The sequence below is a fragment of the Rhinolophus ferrumequinum genome, chromosome 12 (genome assembly GCF_004115265.2).
Source record: "Rhinolophus ferrumequinum isolate MPI-CBG mRhiFer1 chromosome 12, mRhiFer1_v1.p, whole genome shotgun sequence".
NCBI lineage: Eukaryota > Metazoa > Chordata > Mammalia > Chiroptera > Rhinolophidae > Rhinolophus > Rhinolophus ferrumequinum.
Genome location: NC_046295.1, coordinates 9,124,282 through 9,145,081, shown reverse-complemented (window position 1 = coordinate 9,145,081; position 20,800 = coordinate 9,124,282). Strand labels below are relative to the sequence as shown.

The following is a 20,800-nucleotide window of genomic DNA, read 5'->3' as shown; positions in this document are numbered from 1 at the left end:
TTTTTCCTAAAGACACATGAAAGATACCACATTAACCAAATGATCCAATTTAGAGTCGCTATTCATGGGACCAATTAACAGTATGCATCCTGGTATGATAGATGGAGAAATCTTCAATAACTCTTTTGTATTGCTACAGAAAGTACACAAGCTAAATGTAATCGTAACAAAACACGAAACAAATCCTTGTATTTACATGATTAATAATAGAGAAGAGCTCTGGTTTATAGGTACTGATCATTCAGGGTATTGTCAGGGGTTCCCTCCACATCACTCTTCTGATACATACCCAGTTGTCACTTTTCACAGAGGTCACAGTCATAGCTTTGTGAGAGCTGAGGTCAGTAACAGGCAGATCCAACCCTGTAAGAGCTCAGCAGAGAACAAGTTTTTTCTTCCTTGCAAAAGTCATACTGTCAGAGGAGAAAACTGTTCCACGTAGTAATTCTTGAACCCTGACTCTTCCATGAGCTACTCTTCCATCATCACTGTAGGAGAAGGAACAGCAGAGAATGTATAGGATGAACAGGTCTTCATGGGACTTGTTTTACCACTGATAGTCATATTTCACTACCTAAAATTTGGTGACTTTCTTTACTGCATTAGGATGAAAGAGTGCCTGGGAAATTTAGACCAATCGTGGGCCTAAGGACTAAAGAAAATGAACATGTAGTATGTGGGATAGGGGTCTCGTTTTATTACGTTTATTATTTATATATATATATATATTATATTGTGGATTGACTTCTGGCAGGATTTCCCAAACGCATTAACTTCCTAAGATATCTTTCATCTGCTCGATATACTATGAGGTCTCTACTGCTCCACGAATTTTCTCCTGTACTGAGAAGGGAGGCTTCTGCCTGAAGTTATCACACATTTATTACATTCTACAGTTTTTTCATTGTGTGAATTCTCTACTCCGTGAGATTCAATCTTTGACAGAAAGCTTTCACATTTTCATTACACAGTCAGTATTTCTCCACAGTGTAAGTTCGTTGATGGTTGAGTTCAAAGAGAATATTTCCTTTATTCATTACCTTCACAATGTTTCTTTCCCCAGAGAATTCTCTGATGTCCAGTAAGGACTAAACTTATCCCTAGTGGCTAAAATACTGTCTATAGATTTCAAGGTTTTCCTTCCAGAGTAAGTTCTTGTGACAGACTGAATGTTTGTGTCCTCCCCAAATTCATCTGTTGAAATCTTATCCCCAAGGTGCTGGGATTTGGAGGTGCTGGGATTTGGAGTTGCAGGCCTTTGAAGGTGATGAAAAGGACCCAAAGAGTTCCCTTGCTCTTTCCCACGTGTTAAGACACCGCAAGAAAATGGCTATCTACAAACCAAGAAGTTGATCCTCACCAGACACCAAATCGACCAACACCTTGATTTGGGACTGCCACTTTCCAGAACTGTGGGAAAGCAATGTTTTTTATTTAAGCCAACCACTTTATTTGTTATAATAGCCTGACTGGACTAAGACAGTTCTCTTATGTTTAGTGAGGAGCTTCCTGAGGAACTTCCATGTTCATCGGCTTAATAAATTGTGGTCCCTTCTCTGATTTCTGCAATCTTTTCTTGACTCTGACTTGTAATTTTCCCTACAGTCTTCATCTTTAGGATTTCTCCCCTGTGACTTCTCTGATGTTCTCAAATTGTGATTTCTGGCTGAAAGCATTTCAAGTTCCACAACCTTTACACGGTTTTCAATGTGTGTGAGTTCTGTGAGGTAATGCAAAACTTGATGTCTGGATGAAAGTTTTTCCACAATCGTTACATTCATGTTTAATTCCCTGTGAGTTTTCTGATGCTCTCTGAGGTTTGAATTCTGCTGGAAATCTTCCCTACGTCTATCACATTTATGAGGTTTCTCCCTGGTGCGAACAAGAGGATCAAAATATGCCACCCCAAATTATGCCACTTTGGCAAAAGGATGATCTTCAGCTGAAAGCAACTGAAAAACAATAGACACAGAAAAACCTTTTCATAACCTTCACCCATCTGCCGAAAGGCAGGACATAAATCTCCTTTTATAAATGTGTTCCCCATGCCCTCTGTGTATAATCAAGAGCAGACAACTCGTATCATTGGAGATGGCACCAACTAATATCTGCATAAACAAATCTTCATGAAATAACACTTATATTCCATTGGTTTCGCCGTCTATTTACCTTCCCACAACTTACCACCTGCGTTAGCTCTAAACACTTTTCCCTTGTGTGGACACTTCTTTGCAAATGTATTGTCCTTTTGTTAAAATGTCATATAAGCTGACGGGACTTATCACCTCACGGAGTTTTCATTTCATTTATGTGACGCTCTCCATATGTATATGAAATAAACCTTTTTCTCCTGTAAGTGTCTTTCAATTTGCAGGGCTCCAGCCACTGAATATAACAGAGTACAAGAAAAAGTTACTTTTCCACCCCTTGGCTTTTTACATCTGACAACTCTCTTAAGATTATCTCACATTACCACCTTTATAGGATTTTTCACCTTTGTGAGGTTCCTGATGTTTTCACAGGTGAGTCTCATTGCTGAAATTGTGTAAATCACTGCACTCCCTGTATGAATTTTGAGAGCTAAATTGCAAACAAAAGCTGTTCTGCATTAGTTACATTCAGAGCATTTCCTCCCAGAATGCAAACATGACGAATTATAAGGACTGACTTCCAAAGAAAAATTTCCTCACATTTCCTACATTCATATGAGTTTCCCCTGTAAGAACTCTCTGATGTCCTTTGGATATGACATGAAAATGAAACTCTTCCAGATTCATAGGGTTTCTCTGCTGTGGTGAGTGCTCTGATGTTTTCCAAGGTTTGACTTCTGGTTGAAAGTTTTTCCACATTCATTACATTCATAGGGTTTCTCACCTCTGTGAATTCTCTGATGTTTTCTAAGGTTTGACCTCTGCCTGAAAGGTTTTCCACATTCATTACATTGATACGGTTTCTCCCCTGTGTGAGTTCTCTGATGTTTTCCAAGATTTGATTTATTCCTGAAAGTCTTACCACATTCATTACATGGATAGGGTTTCTCCCCTGTGTGAGTGCGCTGATGTCCTCTGAGATTTGACATGGAGGTGAATGCTTTTCCACATACATTACATTGATAGTGTTTCTCCCCTGTGTGAGTTCTCTGATGTTTTCCAAGATTTGACTTCTTGTTGAAAGTTTTACCACATTCATTACATTTATAGTGTTTCTCACCCGTGTGAGTCTTCTGATGTTGTGTAAGCTCTTTTTTGCGTGTGAAAGTTCTCCCACATTTAACACATTCATAGGGCTTCTCTCCTGTATGAGTTCTCAAATGTATATTCAGGACTTGCTTCCAGAGGAAAGTTTTCCCACATTCATTACATTGATAGGGTTTCTGCCCTGTGTGAGTTCTCTGATGTACTCCAAGGCTTGCACTGCGCCTGAAAGTTTTCCCACATTCAGTACATTCATATGGTTTTTCCTCTGTGTGAGTTCTCTGATGTTCTCTGAGGTATGACATGGAGGTGAAAGCTTTTCCACACTCATTACACTCATAGGGTTTCTTCCCTGTGTGAGTTCTGTGATGTTTCCCAAGGCTTGACATCCAGGCATAACTTTTACCACATTCATTACATTGATAAGGTTTCTCCCCTGAGTGAGTTCTCTGATGTACAATGAGGGATAATTTCCAGGGAAAAGCTGTCCCACATTCATGACATTCATAAATTTTCTTACCTGTGTGACTTCTTTGATGTAAAATGAGTGACGACCTCCCAAAGAGAGATTTTGGACATTCATTACACTCATAGTGTTTTTTCCTCACATGAATTCTCTGCTGTACAGTGAAGGCTGCCTTAGAACTGAAACTTTGCTCACGTGTTTTATTATCACAAGATAGCTCTATTGTGTGAGTTCTCTGTTGCATGTTAATGGCTAAATTGTAGCTCAAGTTTTTCCCACACTCAAGGGTTTGCTCTCCTGTGTGATTTCTCTGATATTCTCTAAAATGAGCTTTTTGAGCAAACGTTTTCTCTCTTCTATCAGTTCTCTGAAATTTAGCAACCATTCTGAAATTGTTCCCAATTTTATTACATTGATCTTCATGAAATCCACACTGACTCTTCTCTGTGTGAATACTTGGAGAGACAACAAGGGCTGAGTCAGCACATAGTTTTGTTCCAAATTTATAATAAAACCTCTCTTTTGTGTAAGCACTCTTCCATGTAATGGAGGAAGCCTTATCATGCAAAGCACTACCCTGTTCATCATAATCAAAAGACTGCCCCAAAGTAAGTTCGTCCACACAACTATTAATAAAAATTTGGGAAGACTTCTCTCCAGTGTTTGTTCTCTCATTTCTAGTGTTGGAATGAGACGAATTAAATTCATTAGTCTTCTTTTTTGAGTCATTATGTGGAGCCAATGGGTAGACACCAAAGTATCTAGGCCGCACACTGTCACATGTAGAGATTAGTATTCTTGAAGGAATAATGTCTGTGTCCAGATTAAATGGTTTTCCTGAAACTTTCTCTTGCTGTGTAGTCACTGGTCTGTTGGTGGTGAATAAAACTTGACATAAATACTTGTCTTGGTTTACCTGGCTATCCTCTAAAAGACCACGTCGGTAGTCTTCTGAAAAAGAGAAAGTTAAAAAATTCCTTATGAAATTCCAACAAATTTCCTTAAAAAATTCCAACATATTTTTAATGTAAAAGTCTTACAGACCTATGTCCTACTATATGTTTAACTTTTTTTTTTCTAGATAAATTCTTCTAACATTGTAGTATTTCCAAGTATATATTAACTATACTCACTTTACGTGGGAGGCAGGAGGCTTGCTACAAGTGGAAAAAGGAAAAAAACTTGGAGGTGAACATCGTATGTATTTTGGCATTTTAAAATATAATTTTCAAACTTGGGCATAAAGGAATGAAACGATGAATTGGGAACATAATAGTTTTAAGAAAGTTGGGTCCTAGGGACAAAATCAGAGAACGTTTTGAATTCAACATCAACAAAAATACAAATAAAAAGTCATGCTTAAGAGTTTTTAGGGGTTCCAACAGAGAAAGGGTTTGGATTAAGGAGATTATCAGGATATCGGTTCTTAAACAATCAAATGCAGATCAAAATGGTAGGATACTCATCAGTCTATATGCTTCCGTTCAGTGGTTCCACTTTCTCAGTCTACATATCAATACCACAATATGTTTACAATGGAACACATTTCCTCATATTTAAAGAAACAATCCTAAAACCCAAGTTCTGATTCTGCTGTCATTCTTCGGAACACAAATGCACAAGAGGAAGTGCAAAAGTAACTGGAGGAAAACCACCTTTCCACCTGGATGGGATTCATTGTTGTATTCTGGCTCTGGTACTTTGGTTTTTGTTACTGTCATTTAAAAGTAAATGTTTATTGACCAGAAAATCCTGAGTATCACCTTTTCAATATGCTCACTCATGTTCTTAAAACCAGTTTTAATGCTGTCCCATATGTAACTCTGGTTTCTATATACTTCTCAACATATCTGATTGCTACTGATTGTGAGAACCTTAAGGATCATGTTTCAAACTGCTCCCATAAATTTTGGAAATATCCTTTATATTTAGCTATCATAAAAGAAAAATATTGTAGAAAATAATGAGTACATGCGTGCAATGTTAACACACACAGATGTATTTTTACATTTCCCAATAAAATCATAAAAAAGGTAGGTGGGAGTCAAGCCATATTAGATTAAGAAAATAATACCAAATGATAACTCAAATGTACAGTAAAAAATGAAGAGAAACGAAAATTAACAATACATTAACATACATAACATATGTATCAAAAATTAAAATGTAACAATACCACAAAGGGGGTGGGAGGGGGTAGGGGGATGGTTAGGAAGAATAAACCTACATACGAGTAACCTGTCTATACATCTCTAAAATTAAGTTAAGATAAACTTGATGTGGATTCTGATCAGTGCAGGTGTATATGGTAAACTCTAAAAAATGTTGTGAAAAAGATCATTAAAGAAACTCAAATGTTACATTAAAAAATATTCACATACTACAAAACAGTAGTGGAGAAATAGAGGAGAAAAATACACAACACATTTAGAAAACAAAATGTAAAATGGCAGACAAATATCCACCAATTATAGATAATAACATTAAATGTGAAAGAACTAAACAATCCAGACAAAAAGCAGAGATTTTCACACAAGATTAAAAGAAAAACAAAACAACCAAGATCCAATTACATCCAACTACATGGTGTCTAAGGAGATACACATTAAATTCAAAGATACAAAGATCTTGAAAGTAAAAGCATGGAAAAAGACATTTTCATGCAGACAGCAACCATAGGATAGCTGTATTAATATCAAACAAAATATATTTTAAATTAAAAAATGTTAGTACAGATAAAAGAGGGTATTTATAATCACAAAGGTTAAATCCATCAAGAAGACATTATAATAATTATAAACATATATACATCCAACAATTGAGCCCCAAAATACCTGAACTTAAAACTGGCAAGTAAAAGAAAAAATAGACAATTAAACAATAATGGTTGGAGACTTCACTGTCACACTTTCAATAATGTAGAGAGGAACTACTAGGTGTGAAATAGAGGATTTCAACAGAACTATCAGCCAACTAAACCTAACAGACATATATACAGCACACTCCACACAACAGGAGCACAATTCACACTCTTCTAAAAGGAACATAAACAGTCTCCAGGACATGCCATTTATTAGACTACAAAACAAACTTCAATAAATTTAAAAGTATATAAATAATAGAATATATTTTCAGTCCACAAAGGAATGATACCAGAAATCAGGAATAGAAAGAAATGTCAGTAATTCAATGTAAAAAATTGAATACCAGTATCCTCAATAGTTAACTCATGGATCAAAGAGAAAATTACAACGGAAATTGAACATACTTTATAATGACAAAAAGTGAAGGCATGACATACCAAAACTTATGGGATGAAGAAAAAGTGTTTAGAGGGAAATTTACAGATATGACCAAATATACAGTTGACCACTGGACAATGCAAGGCTCGGGGCCCCAACCAGCGAACAGGTCAAAATCCACATATTAACTTTTGACTCCCCAAAAACTCAGTTATCACTAGGTGTTCGCGGGTGGGGTGGGAGATGCTTTCAGGATGACTCCATGCCACGGATACTAAAACCCACAGCTACTCAAGTAACTTATATAAAATAATATAAAAAAATGAATATAGTTGGCCCTCCACATCCATGGATTCACAATCAGATATGAAAATACTGTTTTCATGGATTCACAATCAGATATGAAAATACTGTTTTCAATCCACAGTTGGTTGACTCTGCAAATGCCAAAATCCAGGGATCTGCAGGCCAGACTGTATATTTATTGAAACAAATCCATGCATAAGTGGACCTGTGCAGTTCAAACTCATGTTGTTCAAGGGTCAAGTGTATTAAGAAAGAATACACTCAAATCAACAACCTAACACTTCCATCTTCATGTAAAGGAAAAACAAGAGCAAATTAAAACTAAAGCAAGCACAAGGAAACAAACAGCAAGCACATGGAAACAAACCATAAAGACTGGATTAGAAATTCATGAAACAAAGAATAGAAAATCAACTGACAAATCTTTACTTAGCTTAACCAGACAAAAAAGAGAGATGATTCAAATTATTAAAATCAGAAATGAAAGAGATATTACTATTGACGATCCAGAAATAAAAAAGGATTATAAAGGAATATTATGAACAACTGTATGGCAGTATATAACGCAGATAAACTGGACAAATTCCTGGAAAGACACAAACTATAAAATCTAACTCAAGAAGAAATAGAAAGTCTGAATAGAGTTACAACAAGAAACTGAATTAGTAACCAAAACACTACCCACAGAGAAAAGCCCGTGCCCATATGGCTTTAACAGCAAATTCTACCAAATATTTAAAGAAACAATAATACCAATTCTTCACAAACTCTTCCAAATAATAGAAAAGAGAATACTTCCTACCCCATTGAATAAGGCCAGCATTACACTGATACCAAACTGGATGAAGACATCACAAGGAACTAAAGACCAATACCTTTAGTGAATACAGATGCAAAAATCCCCATCGAAATACTAGCAAACTGAATCTGGAAACACACCAAATGTATTACACAGCTTGACCAATTGCAATTTACCCCAACTATGAAAGGTTGGGTAACATGCAAAAATCCATCAGTGTAATTCACCACATCAACAGAAGTTTAAGAACCACACGATCATCCTCATAGACATAGAAAAAGCATTATGACAAAACTCAACACACTTTCATGATAAAAATACTCAACAGACTAGGAACAGAATGGAACTTCCTCAACCTGATAACGGGTATCTAAGAAAACCCCACAGCTAGCATCACAGTTCATGATCAGATGCTGGAGCTTCCCCACTAATATTAGAAGACAGGACGTTCACTCTCAGCACTTATATTCACTATTGTACTACAGGTTCCAGCTGGGTCAATTAGGCAACAAAAACAAAAGTTATCAAAATTAAAAACAAAGAAATAAAATAATATTCACACGTGAAATATCAGCAAGAATTCCAAGGAGGGCTGTTAGACGTCGAACATCAACAATGGAGTCAGACTCAATTACCATTGACCTCTTATATTTGATGAGTGAAAGGTGCTATGTTCCACTTAATTGGATTTGAACTCATGAGCTAATATTGCACCCTATGAGGACTGCAGCCTGAGGTTGTAAAGAAAGTGAAAGTTGTTTGTTCAAGAGCCCAGTACTGTGTATTTTGAGAAGTGACAAAAGTACTTTGGGGCCGGCCCAGTGGCTCAGGCGGTTAGAGCTCCATGCTCCTAACTCCAAAGGCTGCCGGTTCGATTCCCACATGGGCCAGTGGGCTCTCAACCACAAGGTTGCCAGTTCAATTCCTCAAGTCCCGCAAGGGATAGTGGGCTCCGCCCCCTGCAACTAAGATTGAACAGGGCACCTTGAACTGAGCTGCCTCCCGGATGGCTCAGTTGGTTGGAGCACGGGCTCTCAACCACAAGGTTGTCAGTTCGATCCCTCGACTCCCCAAGAGATGTTGGGCTCCGCCCCCTGCAACTAGCAACAGCAACTGGACCTGGAGCTCAGCTGCGCCTGACACAACTAAGATTGAAAGGACAACAACTTGACTTGGAAAACAGGCCTGGAAGTACACACTGTTCCCCAATAAAGTCCTGTTCCCCTACCCCAATAAAATCTTAACAAAAAAAAAAAATACTTTGGTCATCATCGATGACATCTAGCACTTCAAAGGAGTGTCTTCAAGATGCCTTGTATCATGGCTTTAGTATGGCCAGACTCATGTGTAACCTTGATTTATATGTTTGGGTATCGGTGAGGCAAGATGTTCAGACTTCTTTCCCCCAAAGGCGGCTAACCTGGACAAGGAATTGTGGTTGCCATTGGTTGAACCAGACAGTCAGTTCATTGGCAATGGCCCAAATGTCTGTAAATTGGTGCAGATGGGACCAAAACTGGCTAGTGCATCCTCCAGTGCCAAGATGAGTGCTTGAACTTTGGCCAATAGTACCGTATTGGGTCCCATCTTTATTATATAAATCCCAGTGAAAGGAGGTACAAAAGCAGCCTTCCAGGGAGTTCCATTATGTGACACAGTGGCACTGCCATTTGCAAAATGTAGGAAGTCTTTCTGCTGTTCACTCAGTTCATCTCAAGAATTCCCCACGGTGTCAAGGGGTTTGGAATAAGGATGACCTCCTCCAGCCTTGCGCCATCTACCAAGGGACTGAGGTCAGGCAAGGCCAGCTCCTCCTGCATGTGGGATGAACAAGAGAGCTCGTGTGTGTATCTATCCTGTAATATCACTCCCGCTTCAGCCAGGAGGTCTCACTGGCCATCCCGAGGTTGAGGGACAGTGCTTCTAGGACACACGGCACAGTGTGCAGCTGGGTACTGACAGTCACAGACTCAGGACGTGTGAATATCTATTTCCAGGAAAGGCAAGTGTGCACTGAAGAATGCGGCTCTAATGGCATGTCACACGGTAACGGGGGCACTTTCCTGCACCGGAGGCTCATGGGCATTTCATGGGAAGCATGGGTGGTCCAGAAAGTCCAAGAGGCATGAGAAGAGGTTGCTAAAACCTCTAAAGCGAGAGTCTCTCAGGGACAGGAGTGCCTATTTCATTACAATTTAGACCTATTCTAGATTGTTTGGTTGTAGGAAACTCCACTGAAAGTGGACGATTTCTGATAAATATTATAAAATTTCTTAAAGGGAATATGTTGTCATCAGACCTCCAAAAAAAAAAAAATCTAACGGTACTTATAACATTGAGGGCGCGGAGAGTGCCAAGAGCTGTTTTATGAATCAGGAATAGACCAATCTCTCAACTGACCAAATAATTCCCAGGAATTTGACTAAGGTGGTGCGGTTTTGTACTGAGGGTGGGACAATGGCCCATTACGTTTTGTGAGCTCTTTTATGAGTATCTATATGTCCTGAATGACTGTGTCAAATGCATCTACTCAGAGGAGCATGTCATCGATGTAATAATCCCATCTGTGCTCCTGAGGAAAGTTGGATGTGGTTAAGATCTCGCCTGCAAAGACTGGGTGCAATGGCATAACTGAGGGGGGCGGTCACTGAGTTCCATTTGTCAAGCTAACGAAGCGTAAGTGTCAGACATGTAATTTCATTACCTTTATTGTGTCAGTAGGTCCATGATGCACTACAATGGGTGCTCTGTGACCACATTGATGCCAAGCAAGAAAGGAGTAGACTTTATGATTATCTTGCCCAGATGTGAGGCTTCTCAGCTGTCTGCGCTAGACAATCAAAAACGTAGACAGACTATTTAATGAGGAAACACCAACAAAGAAGACAAATAAATCTACACCCAGACACAAAAGAGTCAGACATCTGAAAACGAAGGGAAAAAAAATAAACTTGTGAAAGCAGCAAAACAAAAGCAACCTTACCTATAGGGGGAAACAACTGGAACAACAGTGATATCTCACGAGAAACCAAAAAGGCTGTAAGAAAGCGGCACAATTATTCAAGTGTGGAAAAGGGTTACCCAAAATTCAATATGCAGTGAAAATATCTTCAGGAATAAAGTGTAAATCAAGACATTCTCAGATGAAGCAAAATTTAGACAATTTGTCCCCAGCAGGACTACAAGAATGGATACAAAAATTGTCGAGATAGATTGCAAATATTCACATTCCTGAACCAGATAGATTGCAAATATTCACATTCCTGAACCATCAGGGGAAAAAAAGCACAAGAGAAGGGGTAAAAAATTTAGGTATAGCAGTCCTCTCTTAGCCGTGGGAGATATATTCCAGCAACCCCCAGAGGATGCCTGAAACTGCAGACAGTACCAAACCCTGTATGTACTATGTTCTTCCTATACATACATACCCATGATAAAATTTAATTTATAAATTAGGCACAGAAACAGACTAACAACAATATCTAATAATAAAATAGAACAATTATAACAATATACTGTAACTAAAGTTATGTGAATGTGGTCTCCTGCTCCAGGCAAACTAGCACAAGTTTCCTTTTCCTCCTCCACCATTTCAGATAGAAGACTTGTTCTTACTGTAGATTGTAGCCCCACTTCAGCATAATTTGTTTTCTTATTAAGTCAAGAACATTTACCTTTTTACTGAAAGGAAGCACTTTACGGATTCTCTGCGGCATATCCGAATTGCCAGCACTACTATTATCGTGCTTAGGGGTCATTATGAAGTAAGATAACGGTTACTTGAACAGAAGCACTGCAACATCCTGACAGTCGGTCTCAGAACTGAGATGGCTACTAAGTGACTGACGGTTGCATATACAGTGTGGAGACTATGGAGACAGAGTCCCAGAGAGCAGTTTCCAGGCTCTCGGCCTCATGTGGAAAGGTGCTGGCTCGGGTAGTAAATGACCATCAACTGTGATTGGATGGTCGTCGGCTGTGACTGGTTGGCCATCGGCTGTAATCGGTTGGCCAACTGGCCACTGATATAACTGCCGTGACTCCGTTGGTTGGTTGGTTGGTTGGCAGGCAGAAAAGTGGACAGTAGATTGCGGATTGTGTGGATCCTACTTCTTGTGTCTCGCCCGGCTGCCAGCGAGAATATAGTGGTATGACTCCATCTATGGCTTCGTCGGTGTTCCTTTTTGGCCTCACCATATCCTGCGTTCTTATGTGGGGAGCGGGAGCTGACATCCCGCATGAGTCCCTGCATGACAAGACACTGGACAAAAGAATGACTTATGTCCCACGAGGAACAACCTAGATTTCATCATGCTTTGAGGATAAGGCAAAATTTTAAAATTAAGAATTGTTTACTTCAGGAATTTTCAATTTAATCTTTTCTGACCTCAGTTGACTGTGGGAAAGTGAAACAATGGAAAGCAAAACCATGGATATGGGGGGACTACTGTATAGGCAACAGATATTCCTTGTCTTACGTTTTCAAAACTAGTTTATGGTGGAAGCAACATTATGACTGTCTGACCTACTTATTAGTATGTGGAGAGAAAATATTTGACAAAATCACATTATTTAAAAAAAGGTAAAAGGAGGTACACTTCATTCAAACTAATAAAACGTGAACACTAGCAGCCTGCCATAATTTATATAAAATGGAATTCCTAGAGAAAGCATTAAAAAATATATATATAGGAAAACTTCAAAAACACCATAGGCAGATCAAAATGGAACTCTAAAATATTTTGAAGTAACGCACATGAAAGAAAAGAAAAAGAAACAGAAGACAATAATAAACAGCAGGCTTAAACCTAACATATCAATAATTACATTGTGGGGAAAGAGTCCCAGAGAGCAGTCTCCAGGCTCTGGCCTCACGTGGAAAGGTGCTGGCTCCGGTAGTAGATGGCCATCATCTGTGACTGGTTGGCCATCAGCTGTAACCTGTTAGCCAATTAGCCACTGATATAAATGCTGTGGCTGTGTTGGTTAGTTGGTTGGTTGGCAGGCAGAGAAGCGGACGGCAGATTGCGGACTGTGTGGGTCCTACTTCCTGTGTGTGGATCCTACTTCCTGTGTGTCTCACCTGGCTGCCAGCGAGACTGGGGGCAGGACGACCCCTTGTATGGGATACTGGCGGATGTTTGCTCCCTGTGTCTACAACCCAGCCGCCAGTGAGAATATTGCGGTATGACTCCCCTATCTATGGCTCTGTGGGTGTGCCTTTTTGGCCCTGCCATATCCTGCGTTCTTATGTGGGGAGCGGGACCAGAGGCCCCGCATGACACACTGCATGACATACATCAAATGCAAATGATCTAAAGACAACTTTAAAAGACAGATGTATTTATAAACAAACTGACTATGTACTGTCTACAAGAAACTCACTTGAAAGAAATCATGTGGGAAAGTATAAAATTAATAGACCAGAAAAAGGTATACCATGGAAACATTAAAATAAAAATTAAAAAGCTGAGGGGCTATATTACTATCAGATAAAGGAGACGGCACAGCAAAGAATATGAAGAGAGACAGAGAAGGACAGTACATAATGATTAAAGGAACAATCCACAAAAATGACATGTCAATAAGAAAAGTGCATATCACAAGAGAGCTTCTAAACATATGAAGCAAAAACTAAGAGAATTAAAAAGAGAAATAGACAAATCCATAATTATAATCAGACCCTTCAACAACCCCGTCTAGCAACTGATAGAACTAGACAGAAAATAAGCAGATACACAACTTAACAAAACCATCAACCAACATCCTCTCATAGACATTGATAGAAAACTCTACCCAGTAAGAGCAGAATACACATACTTTCCAAAACTCTACAGAACATGTACAGATATAGGCAATATCCTGGGCCATTAAAAAGAAAAATGTTTAATAGAAATGAAATAAAGTGTGTTCTCTGACCACAACCAAATCAAACTGAAAACGAGTTACAGAAAGTTACAGTAAAATCTCCAAAGACTTAGAAATTAAATAACACATTTCTAAATAATCTATTAAGGAAGAAGTCTCAAAAGAAATAACAAAAATACACTGAACAAAATGAAATGAAAATATGACAAATCAAAATTTGGGGCACGCAGCTAAAACAGTGCTGAGATAAAAAATTATACCACTAAAGCCTTACATTCGAAAGCAGGAAAACTTTCAAGTCAATAATCCAGCTTCAATCTCAAAAAATTAGAAAAAGAAGAACAAAATGAAGCCCAGATAAGCAGAAAGAAGGACACTAAACCCCATTCGTGATATAATTCAATGAGAAAACTAAGAATAGAGAATTTTCTCAACTTGATAAAGAACAGTTATAAAAAGCATAGGGTCAACATCACATTTAGTAGTCAAAGACTGCACGCTTTCCCCCTAAGAGTGAGAACAAGGCAGAGATAACAATGTCTATTCTTACCACTCTTATTCAACATAGCAATCTTAAAGACATTATGCTAAGTGAAGTAAGCCAGACACAGAAAAATAAACAGTGAATGAATCCAGTATATTTACCTGGAGTAGTCAAATTCAGAGAGACAGAAAGTAGAACAGTGGTGAATAGAGCTTCGGGGGACGAAGGAATGGGGAGTGAGTGTGCAAAGGGTAGCCTCAGTTGGGAAGATAAGACAGTTCTGGAGATAAATGGTGGTGAGTGTTGCACAACACTGTGAGTATGTTAGTATATTAAATGTTACAAAACTCTATATGTACTTAAAATTGTTGTAATGGTAAATTTATGTTATATACTAAACAACAACAACAAAAAGAAAAAGAAAGAAAAGAAAGAAGTAACCAAATTTTATTATAGCTAAAAAAAAAAAAAATTCACTCTTAATGAAACCCTTTCCCCAAAGAAAACTCCAGGTTCAGAATACTTCAGTGGTAGAGGGGGCATAGCTCTGTAGTAGAGAAATTGACTGCACAATGCTTCAGTGGTGAATTCTACTAAATATTTAAGGAAGAACTAATATCAATTCACTTCAATCTCTTCTAGAAAATACTGGACACAGTTGAACTCACTGCATAAGTATTACCATGATATCAACCAACTGAAACATTACATCTACATATATCATTGAAACACATAGGTGCAAAAATCCTTCAAATGCTAGTGAACCGAATCCAGGAATATGAAAAATATAATCTAATGTGAACAATGGGGTTCACCCTAGGAATTCAAGGTTACTTGAATATTCAAAACTCAATGTAATTGACAGTATTAATTGAATAAAAAAGAAACACCATGTGACTATCTCAATACCTAAAGAACATCTGACAAAGTCAACAATGATCACTATCAATAAAAAACAAACAAACAAACAAAAAGTCTTTCAGCAGACTAGAGAACTTTTTGAAATGGATAAAGGGCAGCTTTAGAATCCTACAATTAGGGGCGGCCCAGTGGCTCAGTTGGTTAGAGCGCAGTGCTCATAACACCAATGTCGCCGTTTCGATTCCCACATGGGCTAGTGAGCCGCTACCACCACAACTAGATTGAAAACAACGACTTGACTTGGAGCTGATGGGTCCTGGAAAAACACACTGTTCCCCAATGATAAATTAAAAAAATAAATATAAAATAAAACAAAAGCAGAGAAATACTATCACTTTAATGGATCAGAGATTCAATAATATAAGATGTAAATCCTTCCCAGATCATTCTAAAGACTGAAGGCTATCTCAACTAGAATTCCAAGCAAAATTCTTGAAGAAATTGATTCGAAATTCTAAAAATTATATGGAAATGACAAAGCATGTACAATAATCAAAATAGTTTTCAAATAAAAACATATTTGGAGAATTAAATCCTCTTTATTTCATAACTTTCCACAAAGCTACATAATCAAGAAGGTGCATTACAGACACACATAACCATTAAACAGAATAGAGTCCAAGTACAGAACTACTGATATTTGGTCAATTTGTTTTTGACAAAGATGCCAAGCCAGTTCAATGGAAAAATAATAACCCTTCCAATAAATGGTGTCAATATAATTAGACATAGATGTGGAAAATATGAAACACAACCTTATTTCACAGCATATAAAAAATTCACTGGCAGTGAATCATAGGCCTACATTAAAAATTCTTCAAAACACACAGGAGGAAATTTTAGTGACCTTGGATTAGGCAAAAATTTCTTTAAAAGGACACAAAATCCATGAAATATACAAAAAATCAACAATAAATTAAAAAAAAAATTCTGTTCTTCCAAGACACTGTTAAGAAAATAAGAGCAAGCACCAGATAGGCAGAACACTTAGCAAAATATTTTATCTAATAATAGTCCTGTATTGAGATTATATAAAGAAATCTTTCAACTCAATATAACTATTTAAAAAAAGAAACACTATCTTAAAAAAGGGGCTAAAGTTTTGAACAGACTTCAAGAAACAAAATGTGCATGGCCAAACAGTACTTGAAAAGATAATCAACTTCATTAGTCCTCAGGAAAATACAAAAAAAATCCAGTAAGATAAAGACACCCACTAGACTCTTAAAAAAAACACAAAGTTACGGCCACCATGTGAGCACACAGTGAGAAGCTGGCAGCCTGCAACCCAGAAGTGGGTCTCCACCAGACATCTCCCAGAGTCTGCTGGGGCCATGATACTGGACTTCCAGCCTCTACACTGTGAGAAATAAAAATTTGTTTATTTAAAAAAAAAAAAAAAACCACCATAGAGACCTCCAGTCCCACACATAGGTGAGGACGTACAGCAACCATAACTATCAGACACCGCTAACGGGCATGCAACGTGGCACAACCACTTTGGAAACATCGGGCAGGTTCCTATAAGGTGACCATAAGAACAACAATACCATACCTCTGAATATTTACACAAGAGTAATGAAAACAAATGTCTGAACAAAACTTGTACTTAAATGGACACTGCAGCGCTATTCTCAGCAGCACAAATAAGGAAAAAAACCTATTGTCTATCACCTGGTACATGGATGACAAATTGTGGTTTATGCATTCAAAGAAATACTACCTACGAATAAAAAGAACAGTGAGATACACAAAAGCACGCATGAACCTGAAAAGCTAAGTGAAACAAAGAAATAGAAAAAAACTCCGTGCTCATGGATTGGAAGAATCAACAGAGTTAAAATGGCCATATTACCCAAAGAAATATACAGATTTAATGCAATCTCCATCAAAATACCAATGGCATTTTTTAAAAAAGAAATAGAACAAAAAAAACATGAGATTTGACTGAAACCACAAAAGACCCTGGTTAACCAAAGCAATGCTGAGAAAAAAGAACAAAGGCGGAGGGATCACATTCCCTGACTTCAAATTATTCTACAAATAGGAAATTATCAAAACACGTGGAATTGGCAGAAAAACAGACACACAGACCAATGGAACAGAAATCACAACCCACAAATAAACCCACATATATATGGGCAAATAATTTTCAACAAAGGAGCCAAAAACATTCAATGGAGGAAAGAAAGCTTCTTCAATAAATAGTGCTGGGAAAATTGGAAAGACATGTTGTGGGGACAGAGCCCCAAAAAGCAGTTTCCAGGCTCTCAGCCTCGCATAGAAAGGTGCTGGCTCAGGTAGTAAATGGCCATCGACTGATCAAATGGCCATCAGCTGTGGCTAGTTGGCCGTCAGCTGTAACCAGTGAGCCATTGGCCACTAATATAACTGCCGTGGCTACGCTAGCAGAAAATGGGGGCTAGCAAGAAGATGGTGGCTGAGCCTGCAAGTGGAGCAGTGAGGGTTGCGAACAGTGTGGCTCCTGGTTCCTGTGGCTCCAATCCGGCCGCCAGGGAGAGTATAGTAATACGACTCCCCTATCTATGGCTCCGTGGGTGTTCCTTTTTGGCCTCACCATGTCCTGCGTTCTTATGTGGGGAGCGGGACCAGAGACCCCGCATGATACCCTGCATGACACATGTGTAAAAGAATGTAACTAGATTATTATTTGTCGCCATACACCAATATTCACTCAAAAGGGATCAACGACATAAACATAAGACCTGAAACAATAAAGTCCATACAAGAAAACATTGCTCTTAGAGAGGATTTTATTAATTTTATCTCAAAAGCAAAGGAAGTAAAAGCAAAAATAAATGAATGGGACCTTATCCAACTAAAAACATTTTGCACAACAAAAGAAATCATCAAGAAAACAACGAGCAACCAACGGAATGGGAGAAAATGTTTGTAAACAACAACTCTGATAAGGGGCCAATATACAAAATATATAAAGAACTCATATAACTCAACAACAACAACAAAAAAACAAACAATTCAATTAAAAGATGGACAGAAGATCTGAACAGAAGCCTCCCAAGACAGACAGAGGGCCCACAGATGTGTAAAAAGATGCTCAAGGTCACTAGCTATTAGGGAAATACAAATCAAAACCACAGTGAGATACCACCTCACACCAGAGAGAATGGCTATTATCAATAAGACAAGTAATAACAAGTGTTGGAGAGGTTGTGGGGGGAAAAGGAAGCCTCATACACTGCTGGCGAAAATGTAAACTCGTATAGCCAGTATGGAAAACAGTACAGACGTTCCTCAAAAATTAAGAATACAATTATCATGTGACCCAGCAATCTCTCTTCTGAGTATCTACCCAAAAAAGCTGAAAACATTTATCTGTAAAGATATATGTACCCTTATGTTCATTACACCATTATTCACAATGGCCAACACATGGAAACAACCAGTGGACTTCGACAGATGATTGGATAAAGAGGTAGTACCTATATGCAATGGATACTCGGCAATGACCAAAGATGAAATCTTTTTTGCCATTTGTGACAAAATAGATGGATTTTGAGATTATCATGCTAAGCGAAGTAAGTTACATGGAAAAAGACGAGAACCATATGATTTCACTCAGATGTGGGATATAAAACTGAAAGTAGAAAACAAACAACACAAACAAACAAACACTCATAGTCAACGGTATAGTGGTTACTGGAAGGAAAGAAAGGTTAGAAAAGGGTAAAGGGGAATCAAATATAAAGTGACTGAAGGAGATTTCACTGTGGGTGGTGAACACACAATGCAATATACCATATTTTGCCGTGTATAATATGTACCTACATTTTTGATCCAAACTTTTAGGGGGGAAAAAAAAATCTTGTTTTAATTTTTTAATTCAAATTTTTATTTGTTTACACTTACGTCCTTTTTGTTTTCTATTATACAGGTATTTTAGAATTTCTTTATTAACATATTATGGTACAAGAAATTTTATGTAACAAATAATTACAAAACACAAGAACAGATATAAGGTACAAGAAATTTTATGTACCACTAACAAATTTACGATATTTGTGCATCATACAACGCCAAAAACTCATCGTTGTTGCAATATCGTCGTAAGTGCAACAAAACCAAATACTGTATTCCAGGGTATTATTTGCATACGGGTATCGTTACTGATTTCTAGAGTTACGCTTTTAACTCATAAGCAAAAAAAAAGAATGAAAAACTCTTATATACATACGGAATTAGTACTACCCATATATAATAAGCAACCTTATTTTTCTCTCACAAAATTGGGCAAAACATTGCACATTATACACGGCAAAATACGGTACCAATGATCAATTATAGACTTGTAAAACTGAAACTTATATAATTTTATTAACCAATGTCAACTCAATAAAATGAATAAAATTTTTTAAAAAGCTAAGGAATATAAGCAAGGAAAAAGGGTGAACACTGTGTGATGTATATACAATTCTAGAAAAGCAAAACTATTTCAACAAAAACATCAGAGGATGATAGTGGCCAGGGAGAGGGATGGTAGGAGAAAAATTATGGCAAAGAGCTATAAGGAAAATTTTTGCGGTGACAGAAGTATTTTATGTCATTATTTAGGTGGTGGTGATCACCTAGACATTTTCAAAACTCATCAAATTATACACTGAAAATTACTGACTTTTACTTTTTGTTAATTACACGCCCCAACAAAGTTATTTGAATATTAAGGAGAGGAAAAAAACAGAATTGCATTCCAGAGGGAGTCAGGTGGTCAGGTCTGCTCACCCACGGAGACGAGGTGGCTGTAGATCTCCAGCATCACGTCTCTGTAGAGGGCCCGCTGAGCAGGGCCCAGGTGCTGCCACTCCTCCTGGGTGAACTCCACAGTCACGTCCTTGAAGGACACTGGGGCCTGTAACAGCATATTTCTTACTCAATCACAAGGGTTCAGAAACAGGTGACATAGCAAATACCTTTGAAAACTAATTTGTATCAGATTTATGTTCAGAATTTAGAACAAAATTTCATAACGAATGCCTACTATGGCCCTGTCATTGCCTTACACCATGAGGGTACTCACATAATTGGTAAAAATATTAATCTCATGCCCTGGTGCATTCATTTCTAAATTATATACCACAGACTGTCAGTTAATGTACTAATGATAAGGTTTAGTGACTTGTGTTTGAGATAAGAGTTTTATAACTAGGCGTCCTGTCATCTTCCTGTGCCCTACACACACCCCCTTGGCGTTCTCTGCTAGGGTAACAGGGAACCAACGAGACACAGGTAAGCACTGGAGGTCGTACATATCATCAGAGTGGACTTTCAGACGCCATGCTATTTTACTTAGGAAAATAGAGAAGATCAATTTAAGGACCTCAACAGCATTATGCAAATTGGAATAAGTCAGACAAAAAACCGTGTGCTCTCTCATATATGGGGAAAGTACGAAGAAAAAAAACAACAACCCGAAGCTCATACTGACAACAGATTGGTGGTTGCCAGAGGCGAAGGATGAGGGGAGGGAGAATTGGTGAAGTG

The 20,800-nt window shown here is 38.0% G+C and overlaps 1 protein-coding gene across 7 annotated transcripts in view; it reads right to left on the bottom strand.

Moving 5' to 3' along the window:
* Positions 1-1,751: 1,751 nt before the first annotated feature.
* Positions 1,752-20,800, bottom strand: part of LOC117031777 (zinc finger protein 883) — an 86,723-nt gene continuing 67,674 nt past the window's right edge. For 6 of the 7 annotated variants that reach the window (XM_033122470.1, XM_033122472.1, XM_033122473.1 and 3 more), the window contains 2 exons: positions 20,042-20,168; positions 1,752-4,611 (listed from right to left, as the gene is read on the bottom strand). In XM_033122470.1, the coding sequence (XP_032978361.1) occupies positions 2,774-4,611; positions 20,042-20,168 (1,965 nt within the window). In that variant the 3' untranslated portion in view covers positions 1,752-2,773. The remainder of the gene's footprint in view (positions 4,612-20,041; positions 20,169-20,800) is intronic. The other variant, XM_033122476.1, reaches the window with a different exon arrangement.